Consider the following 20,437-nt stretch of genomic DNA (forward strand, 5'->3'; position numbering starts at 1 on the left):
GTGGCCTCCTCTACGTCAGTGAGGCCAAACTCAGACAGAGTGACTGATTCACGGTGCATCTGCACTATGTTATAATCAACAACATCTTCCAGTTGCCAGCCATTTTAACTGCCCCTCCCACACCCTTGGTGATATGTCCATCCTGGGCCTCCTCCAGTGCCACAATGACGCCGCACGCAAACTGGAGGAACAACAACTAATATTCCACCTCTGGAGCCTAAAGCCCAAAAGCCTCAACATAAACTTCACCAGTTTCAAAATCTCCCCACCCCAGGCCTCATCTTGCATCCAACCCTCCCTCCCATCCCTGCCTCTTTGACCTGACACAACCTGTCCATTTTCTTCCCCACCTATCCACCCCACCCTTTCCATTGGCCAATCCCTACTACCCTCACTGCATTCACTATCCCACCTACCTTCCCCCAGCCTCACCCCTCCAGCCTCTATTTATTTCCCAGCTCGCTACACCCTCCCCCTTTTGATGAAGGGTCCCACCTCAAAATGTCGACTTTCCTGCTCCTCTGATGTTGCTTGACCTATGGATTCATCCAGCTCCACACCATACTGACTCTGACTGTAGCATATGCAGTTCACACTATCTCCAAGAGTAGGAAAAGGGTCATTTACAAGTGGAAGCAGGATTTCCATCAGAAATGCTGAAGAAAACTTCTGTGTTTTGCACATCAGCCCTAGAGTGTGTACGACTTAATTTCTCACACAGACATTTGAAAAAATCTCTACCAGGGTGATGTCTGTTTAATGATTTGTAGGATGCACACTTCCCACGTGGCTTTGCAGTGGCTCGAGGCTCTGCCCCCTTCATGTGCCACTTCAGTTTTTGTGAATGGTTAAAAAATCAGGTGTGATACCCGTCCTTGTGTCTGAACTCGGATAACTCAGAAAGAGCAAGTGTTGGCAAGTAATCTAGAGGTAGTTCTCAAAATTGTGGGCACTGGAGCTGGAGTACATGCTAATAGTAATAGCATTTACACTTTACAATTCATAATTTCCCTTTGTGTGATTAATTATTTTATTACTTTGTAATATTGAGGCAACCTTGCGTTCCTTTTGGATTATTTTGTAAAACTATACAAAGGCCCACCAGGCTATTTATTTATCATATGTAGTCTTTTTAAAAAATAAACCCACAAAAGCTGACACTGGTTATTTAGTGTTGCCAGTGAAAATACAAATCCATGCAATCCCTTTTTAAGGAGTTGCAAACATTAAATATATTTTACAGAAGAAACTCATTCTTTGTGTCAACTAGACTTTGTATGTTGTGGTGCTTACCTGTCACCGAAGGCATCTAGCATACCATTAGATACCAACATGTTTCCTTTCTCGGTTGCCCAAGGATGGACAAAAAGGGAAATAGGAAACAGGCAACGGGTGTGAGCTCCCACCCCACAGGCCCTATTCGTCACACAGCCTGTGAATTTCAACACATTTCCTACCCCCGCTCACATCACGATCATTGGTGTCTCCAAGGAGCTATCCATGGCCTCCTCCTATTTTTCATCTACAGGCTGCCCCTCAAAAAATGAAAGTCAGCTACCATTTGTTCACTGACAACACGCAGCTCTATGTCACCAGAACTGCTCTCGAACCTTTCTCTGTATCTAAGTTGGCACATTGCTAATCTGACATATAGAACTGGTTGAGCAGAAATGTCCTCCAGTTGAATGCTGGGAAGAACAAAGTCATTAGTCACTGACGCCATCTCTCTCACTGGGAATCGTTCTGGGCTGACCCAGATGGTTAACAACCCTGACCTTCTGAACAAATTGTCTTCTTGATGAAATGACCATCTATTTCTACCTCTGTAATATTGCCAACTCCAGTCTTGCCACAGTTCATCTATTGCTGAAACTCTATTACTTGTTATATCTATTCTTGACTATTCCAATACACTCCTGGCCAATCTCTTATTTTCTGTGTTGTGTAAACTTGAGGCCATCCAAAACTCTATTGCCTATGCATTGAGCACACCAATTGCCATTCATCCATCAGTCCTGTGTTTGCTAATTTTCATTGATTCGCATTAAAGTAGCACCTCAATTTTGAAATTCTCGTACTGTTTTCAAATCTTTCCCTATCTCTGTTATCTCCACCAGCTCCACAATTCCTCTGTGAACTCTGCACTTTTCCAATTCCAGCCTCTAAACAACCCTGAAGTATGATCATTCCATCACTGGTCCTGTGTTTTTAGCTGTCAAAACCTTAAACTCTGGAACTCCCTCCCTAAACCTCCCCACCTCTTTACTCCTTTATGACATTACTTAAAATCTACCACTTCAGTTAATCTTTTAGTAACTCCATTTAGTATCAGGTTTTAATTGATAATGCTTTTTGTGAAGTGTCAGATGGTATTTTACAATGATAAGGGCACCATATTTACACTCCTTGTTGCTGTTTTGCAGACTCGACACGGGACGAGACAAGACATATTCCCCTATGCAACATCATCAAGAGTTTACCATCCTTTTGTTCTGTCCCTGTTAGGACAATCTGATACAGTGGAATATTCAGTTTTATCTGTGCATTTAATATTTTTGTTCCAGCAGATAATCTGTTTAAATCATGTAGTTATTCCAATTTTTTCTCACCTCAAATTGGAGAGTAAAAATACTATCACTGGACAAAAATCTCTGGTTTGTTGTATTAATTGCTGTATTACTTTGAAGTCTAACTAGATGTTTGCCTCAAAGACTACAAATAAACTGGTTGTACAATTGCAGCTTCTTCGGTAGCTTGCAGAATCATTTTGTATAATTCCCATTTTGCTGACCAAAAAATAATTCAACACTACTTGAATTGAATTCTACACTGTCTCATTACAATATCAAGTAGGATCTGACTAGTGCCTTATACAGTTTTAGCAAAACCTCTCTATTTTTCTATTCCATTCCCTTTGAAATAAAGGCCAACATTCCATTTGTCTTCCCTATGACTCACTGAACTTTGAAGTTAGATGTTGTGATTTATGGACGAGGATTCCCAAATCCCTGTTTCATTGCTCTCTGCAGTCCTTAGCCCCTTATTCTTCCTGCCAAAATGCATAACCTCGCATTTCCCCACATTAAATTTCCAAGTAAGAACTTCTGTTTTACTAGTCCAGTATTATTTGGCAAGGTGTCAGAGATAATAGGAACTTCAGATGTTTGGAAATCCGAGATAACAAAGTGTGGAGCTGGATGAACACAGCAGGCCAAGCAGCATCTTAGGAGCAGGAAAACTAACGTTTCGGGTCGAGACCCTTCTTCAGAAACGGGGGAGGGGAAGAGGGTTCTGAAATAAATAGGGAGAGAGGAGGCGCCGGATCGACGATGGATAGAGGAGAAGATAGGTGGAGAGGAGACAAGACAAGTTAAAGAGGCGGGGATGGAGTCAGTAAAGGTGAGTGTAGGGAGGAAATAGGTTAGTCCAGGGAGGATGGACAGGTCAAGGGGGCAGGATGTGGTTAGTAGGTGGGAGATGGGGGTTGGGCTTGAGGTGAGAGGAAGAACAGGTTAGGGAGGCGGGGATGAGCTGGGCTGGTTTTGGGATGCGGTAGTGGGAGGGGAGATTTTGAAGCTTGTGAAATCCACATTGATACCATTGGGCTGCAGGGTTCCCAAGCGGAATATGAGTAGCTGTTCTCGCAACCCTTGGGTGGCATCGTTGTGGCACTGCAGGAGGCCCAGGATGGACATGTCGTCTGAGGAATGGGGGGGGGGGGGGGGGAGAGTTGAAATGGTTCACAACTGGGAGGTGCAGCTGTTTGTCGCGAACCGAGCGGAGGTGTTCTGCAAAGCAGTCCCCAAGCCTCCGCTTGATTTCCCCAATGTAGAGGAAGCCACACCGGGTACAGCGGATGCAGTATACCACATTGGCAGATGTGCAGGTGAACATCTGCTTAATGTGGAAAGTCATCTTGGGGCCTGGGATGGGGGTGAGGGAGGAGGTGTGGGGGCAAGTGTAGCACTTCCTGCGGTTGCAGGGGAAGGTGCCGGGTGTGGTGGGGCTGGAGGGTGGTGTGGAGCGGACAAGGGAGTCACGGAGAGAGTGGTCTTTGCGGAAAGCAGGCAAGGGTGGAGAGGGAAAAATGTCTTTGGTGGTGGGTTCGGATTGTAGATTGCGGAAGTGTCAGAGGATGATGCGTAGGATCCGGAGGTTGGTGGAATGGTACGTGAGGACGACGGGGATTCTGTTTTGGTTCTTATTGCGGGGTTGGGGTGTGAGGGATGAGTTGCGGGAAACACGGTTGAGGGCGTTCTCAACCACTGCGGGGGGGATGTTGCGGTCCCTGAAAAACGAGGACATCTGAGATGTATGGGAGTGGAATGTCTCATCCTGGGAGCAGATGCGGCAGAGGCAAAGAAATTGGGAATAATGAATGGCATTTTTGCAGGAAGGTGGGTGGGAGGAGGTGTCTTCTAGGCAGCTGTGGCAGTCAGTGGGCTTGAAATGGATATCGGTTTCTAGATGGTTGCCCAAGATGGAGACAGAGAGGTCCAGGAAGGTGAGGGAGGTGTTAGAGATAGTCCAGGTGAACTTAAGGTTGGGGTCGGGCAACCACCTAGAAACCGATATCCATTTCAAGCCCAATGACTCCCACAGCTACCTAGAATACACCTCCTCCCACCCACCTTCCTGCAAAAATGCCATTCCCTATTCCCAATTTCTTTGCCTCTGCTGCATCTGCTCCCAGGATGACGCATTCCACTCCCGTACATCTCAGATGTCCTCATTTTCCAGGGACCGCAACATCCCCACCACAGTGGTCAAGAATGCCCTCGACCGTGTCTCCCGCATTTCCCGCAACTCATCCCTCACACCCCGACCCCGCAATAGGAACGAAAACAGAATCCCCCTCGTCCTCAGGTACCACCCCACCAACCTCTGGATCCAACGCATCATTCTCCGATACTTCCACCATCTGCAATCCGACCCCACCACCAAAGACATTTTTCCCTCCCCACCCCCGTCTGTTATCCATGACTCCCTTGTCCGTTCCACACTCCCCTCCAGCCCCACCACACCCAGCACTTTTCCCTGCAACCACAGGAAGTGTTACAACTGCCCCTACACCTCCTCCCTCAACCCCATCCCAGGCTCCAAGAAGACTTTCCACATCAAGCAGCAGTTCACTTGCACATCTGCTAATGTGGTATGCTGCAGTGCCACAACAATGCCACCCAAAGGTTGCAGGAACAGTAACTCATATTCCGCTTGGGAACTCTGCATTCCAATGGTATCAAGGTGGATTTCACCAGCTTCAAAATCTCCCCTCCCCCCACTGCATCCCAAAACCAGCCCAGCTTGTCCCCTCCCCCCACCGCATCCCAAACCCAGCCAGCTCGTCCCCGCCTCCCTAACCTGTTCTTCCTTTCACCCATCCCCTCTTCCCATCTCAAGCCGCACCCCCATTTCCTACCTACTAACTTCATCCCGCCCCCTTGACCTGTCCATCCTCCCTGGGCTGACCTATCTCCTCCCTACCTCCCCACCTACACTCACCTTTACTGGTACCATCCCCGCCTCTTTAACTTGTCTGTCTACTCTCCACCTATCTTCTCCTCTATCCACCTTTGATCCGCCTCCCCGTCTCTCCCTATTTATTTCAGAACCCTCTTCCCCTCCCCCATTTCTGAAGAAGGGTCTCGGCCCAAAATGTCAGCTTTCCTGCTCCTCAGATGTTGCTTGGCCTGCTGTGTTCATCTAGCTCTACACCTTGTTATTTGACAAGGTGTCCAGGCATTGTGTCTGACTGAATCACAGAATATATCCATCTTCCATCATTTTTATTCCCATTATGAATGCAGTAAAACAGTGAGATAATGACCATATAATCTACATTTTTACATTGTCAATTGTGATACAAATGTTCGCCAGGAGAGCAGGGATAAATTCCCATTCTCTTCTTCAAAACTGTTGTCTGTGATCTTTCACCAGAACTCCCTCAGTACAAAAACAGAAGTTGCTGGAAAAGCTCAGCAGGTCTGGCAGCAGCATTTGTGAAGAAAAAAATTAGAGTTAATGTTTTGGGTCCGGTGACCCCTCTTTGGAACTGATTTTAGCTGGGAAAACGTTGGCTTATATGCCGAAAATAGGGAGGGGGATGGGGCAGGGAACAAATGATAGGATAGGGTCCAAGAGAGAGAAGAGCAGTTGGATAAACAAAGGAGTTGATAACAATCTGGCTGGAAGGGTGAATAGTTGTTAATGGGGACTGTTAGTGGCTAACAACAGATGTGTGACATAGTGGACTAAGACATAAGAGAGTTTAGGCCCTAAAATTATTGAACTCGATATTGAGTCCGGAGGGCTGTAGGGTTCCTAAGTGGAAAATGAGGTGTTCTTCTGGTGAGCTTTGCTGGAACACTGCAGCAAGCCAGTGACAGAGATGCTGGCCAGGGAACATGGTGGTGTGTTAAAGTGACAAGCAAGTGGTAGCTCAAGGTCTTTTTTGTGGGAGAAAATAGATTCCTCAGTACAATACTGGAATGTCAGCTTGGTTTCCATATATTCAAGTTCAGCATGGGGCTTGAACTTGGGACTTTGTCGTTCAGAGTTAAGATTGCTAACTTATTGCTAAAGAAGCACAGTTAACTCAGAATGTGAGTTCCAAGTTGTGGTATTTTCAGGCTATTCTTTGCTGCACTAATCCTTCTTAGCCTTTGTTTTGCTTTGGGCCTATCTAATGATTGGTGGCAGATGATACAAAGGTAGAGGATGCACCACCATAGGGCGTCCAAACAAGAGGCATTGTTCTGAGATAACAAGAAGGTTTATTGCATAATAGCAAGAGTTACAACTAAACGTCATCAGGCATAATTACTCAGACCTTATGAAGCACTTACTCCAAACGCTAGCATAAAATTCCATGTACGCACTCACATTCTGTGTGTTACACCAGTAGGATTAGCGAAGCCATTGTAACGTGAATATTAACTTCTTCAGAACTATTACCTCTCCATAGTTAATCCATTATACCACATTTATAAATTAAAAGGTGATATCACTATCCCACCTCCCCCAACTTACTGGCTTCACAAATATAGACAATCTGGACATTTCCCAATTTCCCCAGAATATGCTATGTTGGAATTTGAAAGAATGGTAGATCTTTTGATTGAGGGCGGTTAACCTTAGGTCCGAGCTATGTATTGTGTCTCTGCTGGAGGATCCTTTAACTCTCAGATATCCTTCATGGAGGTCGTTGTTCCTTTTGGACATAATCATTGGTTCATTGCTTCATCTGAAGGGCGTTTAATCTTGTGAATGTCTGTTGCAGAGGAACTCCTTTCTCTACCAGAGGATGAAATGGTGCAGATAATTGAATTGGAGGAACTTTAATCTTGTGAATGCCCATCATGGAAAATAACTTCTGGATTTGACAATTTCTCTCTCAATCAAAGAGGTAGTCTTAGATAATGTGGTATCTTCAACACTTAAGACCAGGCAGCTTTTTTCATATGTAGTTGTATGCAGTTCATCTCCCTTGAATTGTTGATCAGGCTGGATGTCTTCAATCAGCCTCTGTAGTTGTTTGACTGATGAAGTAGATATTTTCAGATTCTCAGCTGTAATCATAGAGTCATACAGCATGAAAACAGGCCCTTCAGTCCACATCATCCATGCCGACCAGGCATCCCAAACCTAACTGGTCCTACTTGCCTGCATTTGGCCCACACCCCTCTAAACTTTTCCTACTCATGTACCTGTCCAAATGTCTTGTAAATATTGTAACTATACCCAAATCTACCACTTCCTCTGGCAGCTCATTCCATATATGCACCACCCTCTTGTGTTAAAATGCTGCCCCTCAGGTGCCTCTTAAATCTTTCCTCTCTCATTTTAAACCTATGATCTCTAGTTCTGGACTCCCCTACCCTTGGAAAAAGACCTTGACTATTCGCCTAATCGATGCATTTCATGATTTTATAATGTCTATAAAGTCATTCCTTAGCCTCCGATGCTTCAGGGAAAACAGTGTCAGCGTAATCACCCGAAGAGTTCTGAAAGCACTAGCTCTGTCACTGCCACTGACTGTTCTGCCTCATCACTTTGTTCTGCTTTCTGGACACCTTCAAGTTAAAGATTCATCAAGGAGCTGAGTGGATTGCACCACTTATACTTGTTCGCAGTTTTTGTTTCTTCTGGAAAATTTTGCTCAGCTTTATCTTTCTGTCACCAGTGACGACAGAAGTGGTTTACAAACCTGAAAATCTCGTGTAATTGCAGATTTCACAATGCGTTATGAGATCTCCAAGCTCTTGTAAGATCTCTGGCCACCAGACCACTGACCTGGGCCTGGCTGCACGCTTGACAATACTTAAGTATTTCCATCGTATCCTTTCCAATATATCTTCTTGAAGAAATACTGGAAAAACTAGTCTGTCATACATTTGTAAATAGTCGATGATAGAGAAACACTGTTGGTGCTCAAGGTATGTTTCTTGGCCATCTTTCTGCCCATTCTTCAATAAAATACTGATGAATAATAAGAGTCTTGGTCATCCTTTGCTCTTGTCAAAATTTGTTGAGTTTCTCTTTAGGTTTGCTGGCCAATGTTTCTTTTTGTTTCTTTAAAACATTTCTTTTATTCCACTGTATATAATCTCACAAGATTCTCTCTTCTATTGGATTTCATCATGAATCTAAGAAGTCAAATGACACCTTCTACCAGTAGTCCCTTGACTGGATGGTCAGTCATGGTTTGTTCTTAGATAATTGTTTTGCAACTGCTGCTATTCTGAAGTAGTTGTCCTCTTGGAACTGGTGGGATTTCCTTCTAACCTCTTGAGGCAACTGAGGTCCAAAAAACACATTGGCTCAAAAGTGAAGAATGTTGATTACGAACTCAGTAAACATCTTTGACTCTCTTAAGCTCCGAGCGCTGCAATGCAACTTATAGCATTCCAAGCACCTGCCATTATTCCACCCACAACATTTAGTCTTGTCTCAGTGAGCTGTAGCTTCTGCTTTGTTGTCCATGCCGACTGGTCTGATAGGATACTGACCTTGGCAGTGATATCAATGTAAACTGAATAGCATGTCCATTCCTTAAAAAAAAGTTCTTTGAATTTGAAATTGTTAAGATCATCAATTTTCATATAAATGCCTTGGTTATCTTTTCTAAAAGAGATTATTATACCATAGTAAGGTCTCTAACTGTGTGATAGTTCTGCACTCTGATTTTGAACCAATGCTGTATCTTAAGAACAGTTGCCTCTATGAAGTCCAATTTTATGTTCTGAATGGTTCATTTCTATACGTAAATCTACCAGTATTAGATCTATTTTCCATTACTCCTCAATGTGAACATAATTACTGTAAAATCATTTAAAATCTGTATCATTGCAATATTGCCTGTAGTTTGCTGTTCCTTAAGTTTGTATTCTAGTTTTTGCTAATACTGTTTTAAGTTGATTACTGTGGCGTTTGTGCAGCATCCCCTTTATTTTCCTGTCTTCCTTCACCATTATTGTGTGACTGTAATAAATTCAATAAAGCTTTAAAGTGTATTACTAATCTTTCAGAAGTAATTTACAGTTCAAGCTTTTCAAATCTATTTCTTTTCAATCCTGTATCTCTGTACTTCTTGGATTTTCCAAAGCTTACTAGGTTTTCCTACAGTTTTGTGATCAAAATTTTGATTTTGCTACTTGCTTTGTAGACTTTTCCACCATCTACAGCCAAGTTGGGGTTTTCTTGTTTCTTCCTGGGTAAAATGCATGTTTTCCCATCTTTCATAGTCTAAAACAACCAAGCACTTTGTTGTACACAATTTTTAAAACAAACTTCTCTGGCTGTGGCCTTTGTAAATCTTCATATTAAATAATGCCTTAAATAAATTGTGGGGCCTTACCAATTCTGTAATCCCAGTCTAAATTTATTTTCTAGCTGTTTCACTGTTCCTTGCAGCTGTGCTTCATTGAGCCTGCTGGTGACAGCAGCAATGCTCAATGTGAGAGATGAGATCCCTCCTCATAATCCTTTGGCCTTTCTTTTTCATTTTGACAACATTTCCCAAAGTTATTCCCTTTTCCCTCAGGAATCTCTACTTCCTGCTGTCTTTAGTTATTCTTTGCTAAGGCTTCTGTATTTTCTGCCTTTAACCTCTACCCAGCTCAAACTCTTGCCCTCAGAGCTTCTTCTGAATGACGTCTTGCCTTTGGTGTGCTATGTTTGCCCTATTACTGCGTTTACAGCTGCTGCTATGACTCTGTTAGTAATTGTGCTTCAATGTTCACAGTCTGTGTCTTCTTAAATCAGGAATACTCTTAAAGTGATAAACTCAGTAGCTTCAATTTTTTTTGCTTTTTCTGGATTTCTTTTCCTCGAATAGGAATCAGATGTGTCACGGTAACCATGTGGTATTTTCCTGGTACCTTGAGGTATTTGCCACCTATCCCAAGATCCATTTTTAGTCTTATAAACAAACATACATTTTTCCCCATGTGGGGCAGAATTCCTTATTTCCATTAACAGACGGTGTGACATTAGAATTGGTGCAGTCAACGGAACATGAAGATTAACTTCTCAAACTCTTACGTTATAATAACATTAGTTATTGACAACTCTTTCTGCTAATCCTGAGAAAATGGATCTTTCTATAAACATTTCGAAAACTAAGGCCCACTTCCAACCACGAGACAACAAGGTTTGGAGCTGGACGAACACAGCAGGCCGAGCAGGAAAGCTGACGCTTCGGGCCTAGACCCTTCTCCTAAGATGCTGCTTGGCCTGCTGTGTTCGACCAGCTCCAAACCTTGTTGCCTCTGATTCTCCAGCACCTGCAGTTCCGATTATCTCTCCCCACTTGCAACCAGCTCACAGGCACAACACCTTCTCCTCCGCCCCCATCAAATATTGGACAGTGAAGGATTAAAAACCTTTGATTCCTACGTGCTTTCAGGTCAAAAAATGATCAGCAGAGCAAAGTAAATTCTCTGGTACTCGAGTGTTAATTGTTCTGGTATTATTTTTCAATGTTGCAGATTACCTGCATTTAGCATTTTCAATTATATACTTGGGTGGACTGGGTGTTGGGAGTTCTGTCGAAAACACAAGTTGTTCGGTGTGGGACATAGCACAACCTTTCTTTCACACATTTAGACGAAAGGATAAATTGCTTTCTCAATAAATACCAACGGTGGTGAGGAAATATAACCAGCTCAAGCAGTACTAAGGGGAACGTTCAAAAATGTTGCGGTGCAAATTCCAGCATACCTCTTTTACAGGAATAAAAACTAGATAAATTCTGCAGTCGGAGATCTGGTTGTCTAGCACCTGCGATAAGTTTCCAGAGATGGGTGGAACCGCTGTTTGAGGACCCGGAGGCAGGCGGCGTTGCACCCGCTCTGGGACCGTTTGAGCGAGGCGGCAGTTTCCGGCCGGCGGCAGCGCGCGGGGGGGGGGGGCACAGGGTCGGCGGTTGCTAAGGGGAGGGGGTTGTGGCAAGGCGAGGACAGGCAAGGGACCTGAAGGAGAGGTGGAGGCGGCCTTGGAGTCCGGCAGAAAAGGCTGGGGACGGCGGCGGCTCGCTGTAGACTCGAGGGTGGCCTTGCCACCGGCTGCGTTGTCTCTGTCTGGTGCAAGTGTTTAAATATTCAATTGCTTCACTCTACTGTTCGTTTTAGCTCGACTGAAGATATTTACGCGATTCTGCTCGAAAAGTAGTATCGATAAGCCGAATGCAAAATGATGCTGAACATCGCAAATGTATCTCCACAGAAGCTGCTGAGTTTTCCCATTTCACTTTTATTTTATATCAATAATCCAGCGGGTTTCAAATTCCTCCTCATAAAGATTCCAGTCATTTGCCTGTAGTTGGAGTACATTTTTGTATTTTAACTACAAGCAGGGTTTATCCTTGCACCAGTAGAAGACAAAAAAATATATTTTCTGAACTGGGTTTCAATATTATTCCACTACATGTTGTAACCCATTGACAGAAGTAAGCTATTGAGTCCTTGTGTCTGTTCCGTCATTTACCTTTGCCATAACTGATCTGTGTCTCAATCTCATTTTTCTGCTTTTGTCTCTTTTCGAGAGAAGACTTCCAATTTTCAATATAACCTGAAAAAACTACGAATGCTGTAAATCCGAAACAGAACAGAAGTTGCTGGAAAAGCTCAGGAGGTCTGGCAACATCTGAGAAGAGAAATCAGAGTTAACGTTTTGGATCTGATGACCCTTTCTCAGATTTCTCTTCACAGATACTGCCAGACCCGCTGATCTGTTCCAGCAATTTCTGTTTTTGTTTCCAAATTTTCATTGCTCTTTGAGAGGGATATTTTGTTTTGTTTCCCTCTGAATTTAGTTGTATAACCAGTAATCATAATATTTTCAGTAATATGTATAGTTCATAACATTCAGTAATCATAATTTTTCTAAAGAAGGGCCTTGACCTAAAACGTCAACTTTCCTGCTCCTCTGATGCTGCTTGGCCTGCTGTGTTCATCCAGCTTCACACCGTGTTATATCATAATATAAATGCTATTTTTAAGATAGTATTCTCTTGTTCTGAATTCTCCTCCTAGTGGAACCAATTTGTTAAGCTATCAATTAGCCATTACCATTTGTTTCATCAAATCACTTTATCTTTTTAAACACCTTAAATAGTCCAATAATCTTCCAAACTCCAGGAAACCCATAAGACAGGTTTATAGATAATAAAATGTGAGGCTGGATGAACACAGCAGGCCAAGCAGCATCTCAGGAGCACAAAAGCTGACGTTTCGGGCCTAGACCCTTCATCAGAGAGGTTTATAGAGCCTGCTTTCGAATTAATGTTGTAAGCCCTGGTTTATCGCCCTGGTTTATCATTCGAAAGAGATCCTAGATGATATTTCCTAATAAATGTGACGTTCAGCATAACAATGAATATACAAACGAGTTATTTTTATGCAATACTGTTGTTGTGTCACAGACTGGATGTTAATGCAGTAATGAAAAGAGAAAGTATAGATACTAAGGACAGGCAGCATATTTTAAGGGAAGAATAAGCAAAGTTAATGTTTCAAGTCAATTACTTTTCATTAGAACTGATGAAGTGTTCAAGCTGTTTCTCTTTGCAAATTCTGCTTGACCTGTTGAGTATTTCCAGCAATTTCTTTTTTAATTTTGGATTTCCAGCATCAGCTATATTTCACTAATGCAGCAATTCTGTGATAAATAATGCAAAATCTGTTCTTTATTAAGCTTTCCACTAAACTACTTGTTACCGTTAAGCGTAGTGGGTCAGTGGTTAGCACTGCTGCCTCCCAGCTCCAGGGACTCGGGTTTGATTCCAGCCTTGGGTAATTGTCTTTGTGGTGTTTGTGTGTTCTCCCCGTAGCTGCGTGGGTTTCCTCCCACAATCCAAAGATTTGCAAGTTAGGTGAATTTGCCATGCTTAATTACCCATGGTGTTCAGGGATGTGAAGATTAGGTGCATTAGCCATGGGAAATTGCATGGATGATTTTGGGTGTGGATTTATTGGGTTTGTTGAATGACCCGTTTCCACACTTTCAGGATTCTGTAACTCTAATGACATGGAGTTTCTGTTTAGAGGGCAAAAGCCAGAGCCATTCAAGAGATACAGCGTGTTATATCAGGAAGAGGGAATGGGATTCAGTGATCGTGGTACGAATGCATCCTAATAACTAATTGTAGAGGATATTAGTTGCGACCAAGGTGAAGTGTGTGTCCTCAAGTTTTAGATCAAACTTTCCATGTGAAGAATAGGAGAATTGGAATGTAAATTAATAAAGAATTTCTCTGATTTTTACGTAAACATGAAAACATTAATCAAAATAGCTGCAAGCTATAAATTGTTTTAAGATTCTGATAATTTAGTGTGTATGATTGAATTCATATGTAACTAGACTTCCTGCTGGTTGAGGTGTGGGTTTCCATTCCTGAGCTCATCTTACCGAGTGCAAGAGATAATGCCTTCTAACTTAGTCGTAGAGGTCAACAGCGTGGAAACAGGCCCTTTGGCCCAACTTGCCCATGCCGCCCAGTTTTCACAACTAAATTAGTCCCATTTAGGCTGTTTGGTCCACATTGCTCCATATCTATCCCATCCATGTACTTGCCTAAATGTTTCTTAAATGATGAAATTGTACTCGCTTCCACCACTACCACTAGCAGCTTGTTCCCAACATTCACCCACAAAATTACATCTTTGGACTCGTTTGTATCTCTCCCCTCTCACCTTAAACTTGTGTGGTATCTAAAACTTGACAGCATACCATGGGAAAAAGCTGTGGCTTTTCTATGCCCCTCATGAGTTTATAGAACTCTGTAATGTCACCACTTAGTCTTTTATGCCCGGGGTGGGGGGAATAGTCCCAGCCTATCCAACCTCTCTTTGTAACCATATTTATACCATCAACAGCCATGGGTGAAGTGCCCGAAGATTGGATTTCAGTTTGAAGGACTGCTCCAGTGATTACAGATGGCTGTACCACAGCAGGCTGCGAGTTCTGGCCTAGAGGCGCAGCAAACCCTCCTGGCCACAGTCAGTGGAAATGTACAGAAATATTCAGTCAAGAAGAAGAAGATCCTCAGTGCAGAAGAGCTAGAATTGTATGAGCTCACACAAGCTGCTGGTATTGTCATGGACCAGGAAGTCTTTAAGTAAGTCTGAAAATAATCCCACAGGTGTGAAATAACTCTGGAAATCTGAATTTAAAATTGGATAATGCTGGAATGGCTCTTTGACTTGAAGTATGATTATACTTTCCTGCAAGCTTTAACTGATTCTTCATAGCTAAGCAAATAATGCCAGCCTGTGGAAAGGTAAATGGCTAATGAAGGAAATTATTTTCACAAGCAATGGATCATAATGATGTTAAGATGCAGAAATCGCAAATTTTTATCTTTATAGGAGCACAGGATCAGGAATGGGCCATTCAGCTCCTTGAGCCTTTTCTACCATTTAACGAGATCATGACTGATCTGTGGCTTTACTCCATTTACTTGCCTTTGGTCCATATCCCTTAATCCCTTTGCTTAACAAAAATAGTCTATCTCAGAAATATAACACAACTGATCCAGCACCAATTGCCATTTGTTTAAGATTATCCCTTGAACAGGATTGTTTCTGCAAGGCCTTTGACAAGGTTCCGTATGGTAGACCGGTTAGTAAGGTTAAATCACATGGGAGAGCTAGCCAGTTGGATACAAAATTGGCTTGATGGTAGGAGACAGAGAGTGATGATAGAGTATTGTTGTTCAGCGTGGAGGCCTGTGGCTAGCTGTGTGCCACATGGAACGGTGTTGAATCCACCTGTTTGTCATCCAAATTATTTATATAAATGACAATAAAATTGGCTGTATAGTGGACAGTGAACGAGGTTATGTAAGCGTACAACAGGGTCTTGATTAACTGGACCAGTGAATTGAGGAATGGCCAATGGAGTTTGTTTCAAATAAGTGCAAGGGGTTGCATTTTGGTAAGATAAACTGGGTCATCATGACACAATTAATAGTAGGGCCCTGGGGAGTGTTGCTCAACAGAGAGATCAAGAGGTGCAGATACATAGTTCCTTGCAAGTTGCGTCACAGGTAGAATGGGTGGTGAAGAACGCATTTGTCTTGCCTTCATCGGTCAGTGCATTGAGCCTAGCAGTTGGGATGTCATTTTATGGCTGTACAAAACATTAGTAAGGCCATATTTGGAGTGCTGCATTCAATTCTGGTCCCCCTGCTGCGGGAAGGATGTTATTAAACTGAAAATAGTGCAAAAAGTTATAAAAAGAGGCTGGATAGGCTTGGACATTTTTCCTGGCATGTAGAAGGATGAGGTGTGACCTTTTATAGAGGTTTACTAAATCATGAGGGGCATAGATACGGTGAATAGCCAAACCCTTTTCCCCAGGGTAGGGGAGTCCAAAACTAGAAGGCATAGGTTTAAGATGAGAAGAGAAAGTGTGTTTTTTTAAAGAGACCTGAGGGACAGTTTTTTTCACGCACATATGGAACAAGCTGCCAGAAGATGTTGTAGAGACTCGTACAATTAGAATATTTTAAAAGACATTTGGACAAGTATGTGGTTCAGAAAGATTTCGAGAGATATGGACCAAATGCAGGCAAATGGGACTAGTTCAGTTTAGGAAACTTGGTCAGCATGGACATATTGGGCTGAAGAGTCCATATCCATACTGTACGACTCTGATTCTACAATAGAAAGTACGCAGTCAGCAAAATCAATGTATACTGTGCTTCAGTTTTACATGCAGTTGGCCATGGCTCAGTGTTGGCTCTCACGTCTCTGAATCAGAAAGTCATGAGTTGGAAAGAATACAGGTGTGGACCATTTTCTAAACAGTGAGAAAATTCATAAAGCTGAAGTACAAAGGGATCTGAAAGTGCTAGTTCAGGATTCTCTAAAGGTTAACTTGCAGGTTCAGTCCTTGATTAAGAAAGCGAATGTAATGTTGTCGTTTATCTCGAGAGGCTTGGAATATAAAAGCAGCGATGTGCTTCTGAGACTTTATAAAACTCTAGTTAGGCCCCGTTTAGAATACTGTGTCCAGTTTTGGGCCCCACATGTCAGGAAGGATGTACTGGCACTGGAGCGTGTCCAGCGGAGATTCACACGGATGATCCTTGGAATGGTAGGTCTAATATATGATGAATGGCTGAGGATCCTGAGATTGTATTCATTGGAGTTTAGAAGGTTGAGGGGAGATCTAACAGAAACTTACAAGATAATGCATGGCTTAGAAAGTGTGGACTCTGGGAAGTTGTTTCCGTTAGGTGGGGAGACTAGGATCCGTGGGCACAACCATAGAATTAGAGGGGGTCAATTTAGAACAGAAATGAGGAGTCATTTCTTCAGCCAGAGAGTGGTGGGCCTCATTGCCACGGAATTCATTGCCACGGCGCGCAGTGGAGGCCGGGACATTAAATGTCTTCAAGGCAGAGATTGATAAAATTCTTGATCTCACAAGGAATCAAGGGCTACGCGGAGAATGCGGGTAAGTGGAGTTGAAATGCCCATCAGCCATGATTAAATAGCGGAGTGGACTGGATGGGCCAAATGGCCTTACTTCCACTCCTATGTCTTATGATTCATGGTCTTATGGAAATTCCTCTTCAGAGGTTCACTGGATTAATTTCAGATGAAAGGTTTGACCTTTTGAGGAGAGATTGAGCAGGTTAGGCCTATATTCTCTTGAGTTTAGAAGGATGAGAGTAGATCTAATTTATGTATATAAGATGCAAAATGGGATTGACACAGTAAATGTAGAGCAAGTGTTTCTCCGTGTGGGCAATCTAGAAAGAGAGGTCATAGTTTTAGGTTAAAAGGTGGCAAACTTAAAATAAGGAAGAACTACTTTCAAAGTGTCATGAATCTGTGGAATTCACTACCCTAGAGAGTGGTGGATGCTAGGACACTGAATAAGTTCATGGGGAAGTTAGGCAGGTTTTTAATTAATAATGAGTTATGGGGAGTGAGCAAGAAGTTGGAGTTGAGACCAAGATGAGATCAGCTACAAGTGTATTAAATGGCTGTGTGGGCTTGAGGTACCTAAATGCCTACTCGTGCTCCAAGTTATTATGCTTCAATTTATAAGATCATAAACTTGGCTGGCAGGTCAGTGCATTTCTGAGCAATTGATTTTTTTTGTTTGTTCACTCCTTTAGGTACGCTCAACCAGCTGAAGTACATCTTGACTTCATTTTCCTGCCTTAGTTGCGTAACACATTATTATCCTTGCCCACCAAAAACTTTGGTTTTGACATTTTGAATTTATTTCAACTCCGGTGCTTTTTGAGGCAGAGGAATTTGGATTTCTGTAATCACTTGAGCAAAGAATTGCCTCCTGATACACCCCGAACAGCGCTCCCTGAATATTAACTATAAGCTATGCTCCAGACTGTTCTACCAGTGAAAATTGTTAATGTTCATATATTCTATCCTTTTTTTTTAGTTCTCTTAATTAACCACAAATTAGTCACCCTTCCTTTTCAAAACAATACAAATATAATTGCAGCACTCCCATTGTTGAACTGTTGGAGATCCTATTTTGTTTGGATGAGATATTTAACCAAGACCAGATCTGCATACTGGTATGGGTGTAAAAGGTCTCATTAAACCATGTGCTAACCAACATTCATCACTCAGTTTGCACCATTAAAATAGATTTTCTGATCATTATTACATTGCTGTTTTGTGCAGCCCTGTTGCATTCAAATTCATCATCAAGAACAGTGAGACTTAAGAGAACAATGAGATCATGAAAGTAGTTCTAGAAATGTAGGTTTATTCATCAGATTTTTTTTCATCAGTTATCTTTAATACCTTCAATAGCAGTGGTTTGTACAGAAAGTAACATTATCTCCCTTTGTTGCCATTTCTGATGAGGAAGGCTGCTTGTGACGTTCTTTGTTTTCATTGTTAATTCAATCCTGTAATCTTTTTGAATGCTATGTTTCTCATTTTTGATGAAAGCTTACATTGAAATGTTTGCCTACCATTTCCCAGATGTTGACCGATTTTGTGTGTTTTCAGTACATTCTTTTTCGTTTGCTATTCTTTTACCATTTTCTGTTTTGATCAAATGACTATCTGGCATGCACTTACACTATCACTAGGCTAATTTATGAGAAGTTCACATACTTAGAGTTTCTGTTTCTTAATATGGAATGCATTATCTAAGGACTCAGTCTACAAATCCAAGTTTTTCTTTTCTTAAGCTCATTATTTGCTGTGCTGTATAGTGTAGGGATTATGCACGTGAGTTGCATTCATTGTAGTCTTGTGTTCTAACCTTTATCCAGATTCAGCAGAAAGATGCATATATTTCCATACATTTTACTTAAGGGTTAATTTTTAAATTTTTTTTAGAAGTTCCAAAGCTTGCTTTGGGTAATTTGTTTTGCCTCAATGACACCAGGTTGAGATCAATGGCCTAAATCTCCCAATCATTCATCTTGCCTTTTGAACAACTTGACATGTCTTTGTCTTTTATGAGTACAGCAATTTTGGGGACATTTTGTGATTTTATGTAAGTTACTCTTCATATTTTTCACAATTTTTCTGTACTGTAGACTGTACTGTTCACCCTTGTGATATTCCTTGAGGTGGCACGTCAAGTGTGAGCTCACTGATTTTGTGACTCGTCCTCTGAGTGCTGGACGGATCTCTTTCATCTATTGGCTGTTTCTGTTTTCCACCTGTTAGGATTATTGTGGATCTGTTGAAGATGAACGTGGCTCCATTGGCAGTTTTCCAGATGCTGAAAGCCATGTGCGCAGGACACCGAATTGCAGAGATGTCCTCGACTGAGACACCATGCACAACAACACAAAGCAACATTGCAGACTCTAGAGGTAAGAAACTAATGGCTGACTGACGATTGGAAGTAATTCCCCAATAACATTTATCATTACATCTGTACAGTGTATTTTGAGCTTCTAATTTCTCAAATGCTGTTATTCATCCAGAGCTTGTGTGCTCCACGGAGGTACAGTGTAAAGATTTTTAAAGATTCGAGTTCTCAGTCATTAGTTGCATTTCTGCATACTTTAACAATTGAAATCATGAATTTAAAATGGGTGTTTGTCTACTCTGCATCTAAAAAACATTTCAAAACACTTTGCAGATAATCAAAAGTTCAAATCTGGTAAGTTCAGTTTCTTAACCATTCTTTGATGCATGTGGACCTGGCTCATATTGTCATGAATTCTATTTCCATCACAAGTACAAGGTTCTCTGGCTTATTTCTAGGTATGATAAACAGCATAGTGACATCCTGATCTTGGCCATGGTTTCAGAGCAAGGATCTTCCATGAAGGGAGGTTGTTCAGTAGGCACTGTTACAATTTGCCCAAAAACTGATTCACTACACATTCTAAAGGTCAAAATAAAGCCATTAACAGAAGCCAAGAGCGTATGACCTGCCACCTACTCAACCAGGAATGGTGTGCCAAATCAAACAAGAACTTGCGGTGAATTTAATGCAAGTTGGAAGAAAGCCTTGCTTCTTTTTAAGGACATATCACAGTGTTTCTCTTAAGGAATTTCAGCATGAAATTAAGTGCATACTGAAATCCTGATGTTGAAACAAAAAATTGCTCCAGTTATTCATTTGAATGTTTTTGTGAAAATCTGGGACCCTAACAAGGCAAAAAAAAACATGCTTTAAAAACTTTGGAAAGGAGAAAGATGTCTGTGTTAATGTACAGTATAAATTAGAGCTGTAAACCTTCTAACTCTGACTAGGACGTCTTAATTTCATGTTCAGAAGTATGTCCTGCCTCAGTTATATATTTCGTTCGACTACATTAGTTACTTTGTCACAAGAAAATCTGTCTAGCTCCTTTTCATTTGCTTTCAGTGACCTAACCTCCACAACTCCTAAGTAGGGAATTTAAATCAATCACTAACATCCTAAGGAAAGAAATTCTTTTGCATTTCAGTTGTAAATGAGTGTCCCCTATTAGGAG

General features: G+C 41.9%; 1 protein-coding gene across 4 annotated transcripts in view; it reads left to right on the forward strand.

Moving 5' to 3' along the window:
- Positions 1-11,396: 11,396 nt before the first annotated feature.
- The window catches only part of mzt2b (mitotic spindle organizing protein 2B), a 32,011-nt gene continuing 22,970 nt past the window's right edge, over positions 11,397-20,437 (forward strand). Inside the window, exons 1-4 of one of the 4 annotated variants that reach the window (XM_048556018.2) lie at positions 11,397-11,584; positions 14,376-14,617; positions 19,173-19,321; positions 19,594-19,614. In XM_048556018.2, coding sequence (XP_048411975.1) covers positions 14,436-14,617; positions 19,173-19,321; positions 19,594-19,614 — 352 coding nt within the window. In that variant the 5' untranslated portion in view covers positions 11,397-11,584; positions 14,376-14,435. The remainder of the gene's footprint in view (positions 11,585-14,375; positions 14,618-19,172; positions 19,322-19,593; positions 19,615-20,437) is intronic. The other 3 variants (XM_048556016.2, XM_048556017.2, XM_048556019.2) reach the window with 3 other exon arrangements.

This window comes from Stegostoma tigrinum, chromosome 26 (genome assembly GCF_030684315.1).
Source record: "Stegostoma tigrinum isolate sSteTig4 chromosome 26, sSteTig4.hap1, whole genome shotgun sequence".
Lineage (NCBI taxonomy): Eukaryota > Metazoa > Chordata > Chondrichthyes > Orectolobiformes > Stegostomatidae > Stegostoma > Stegostoma tigrinum.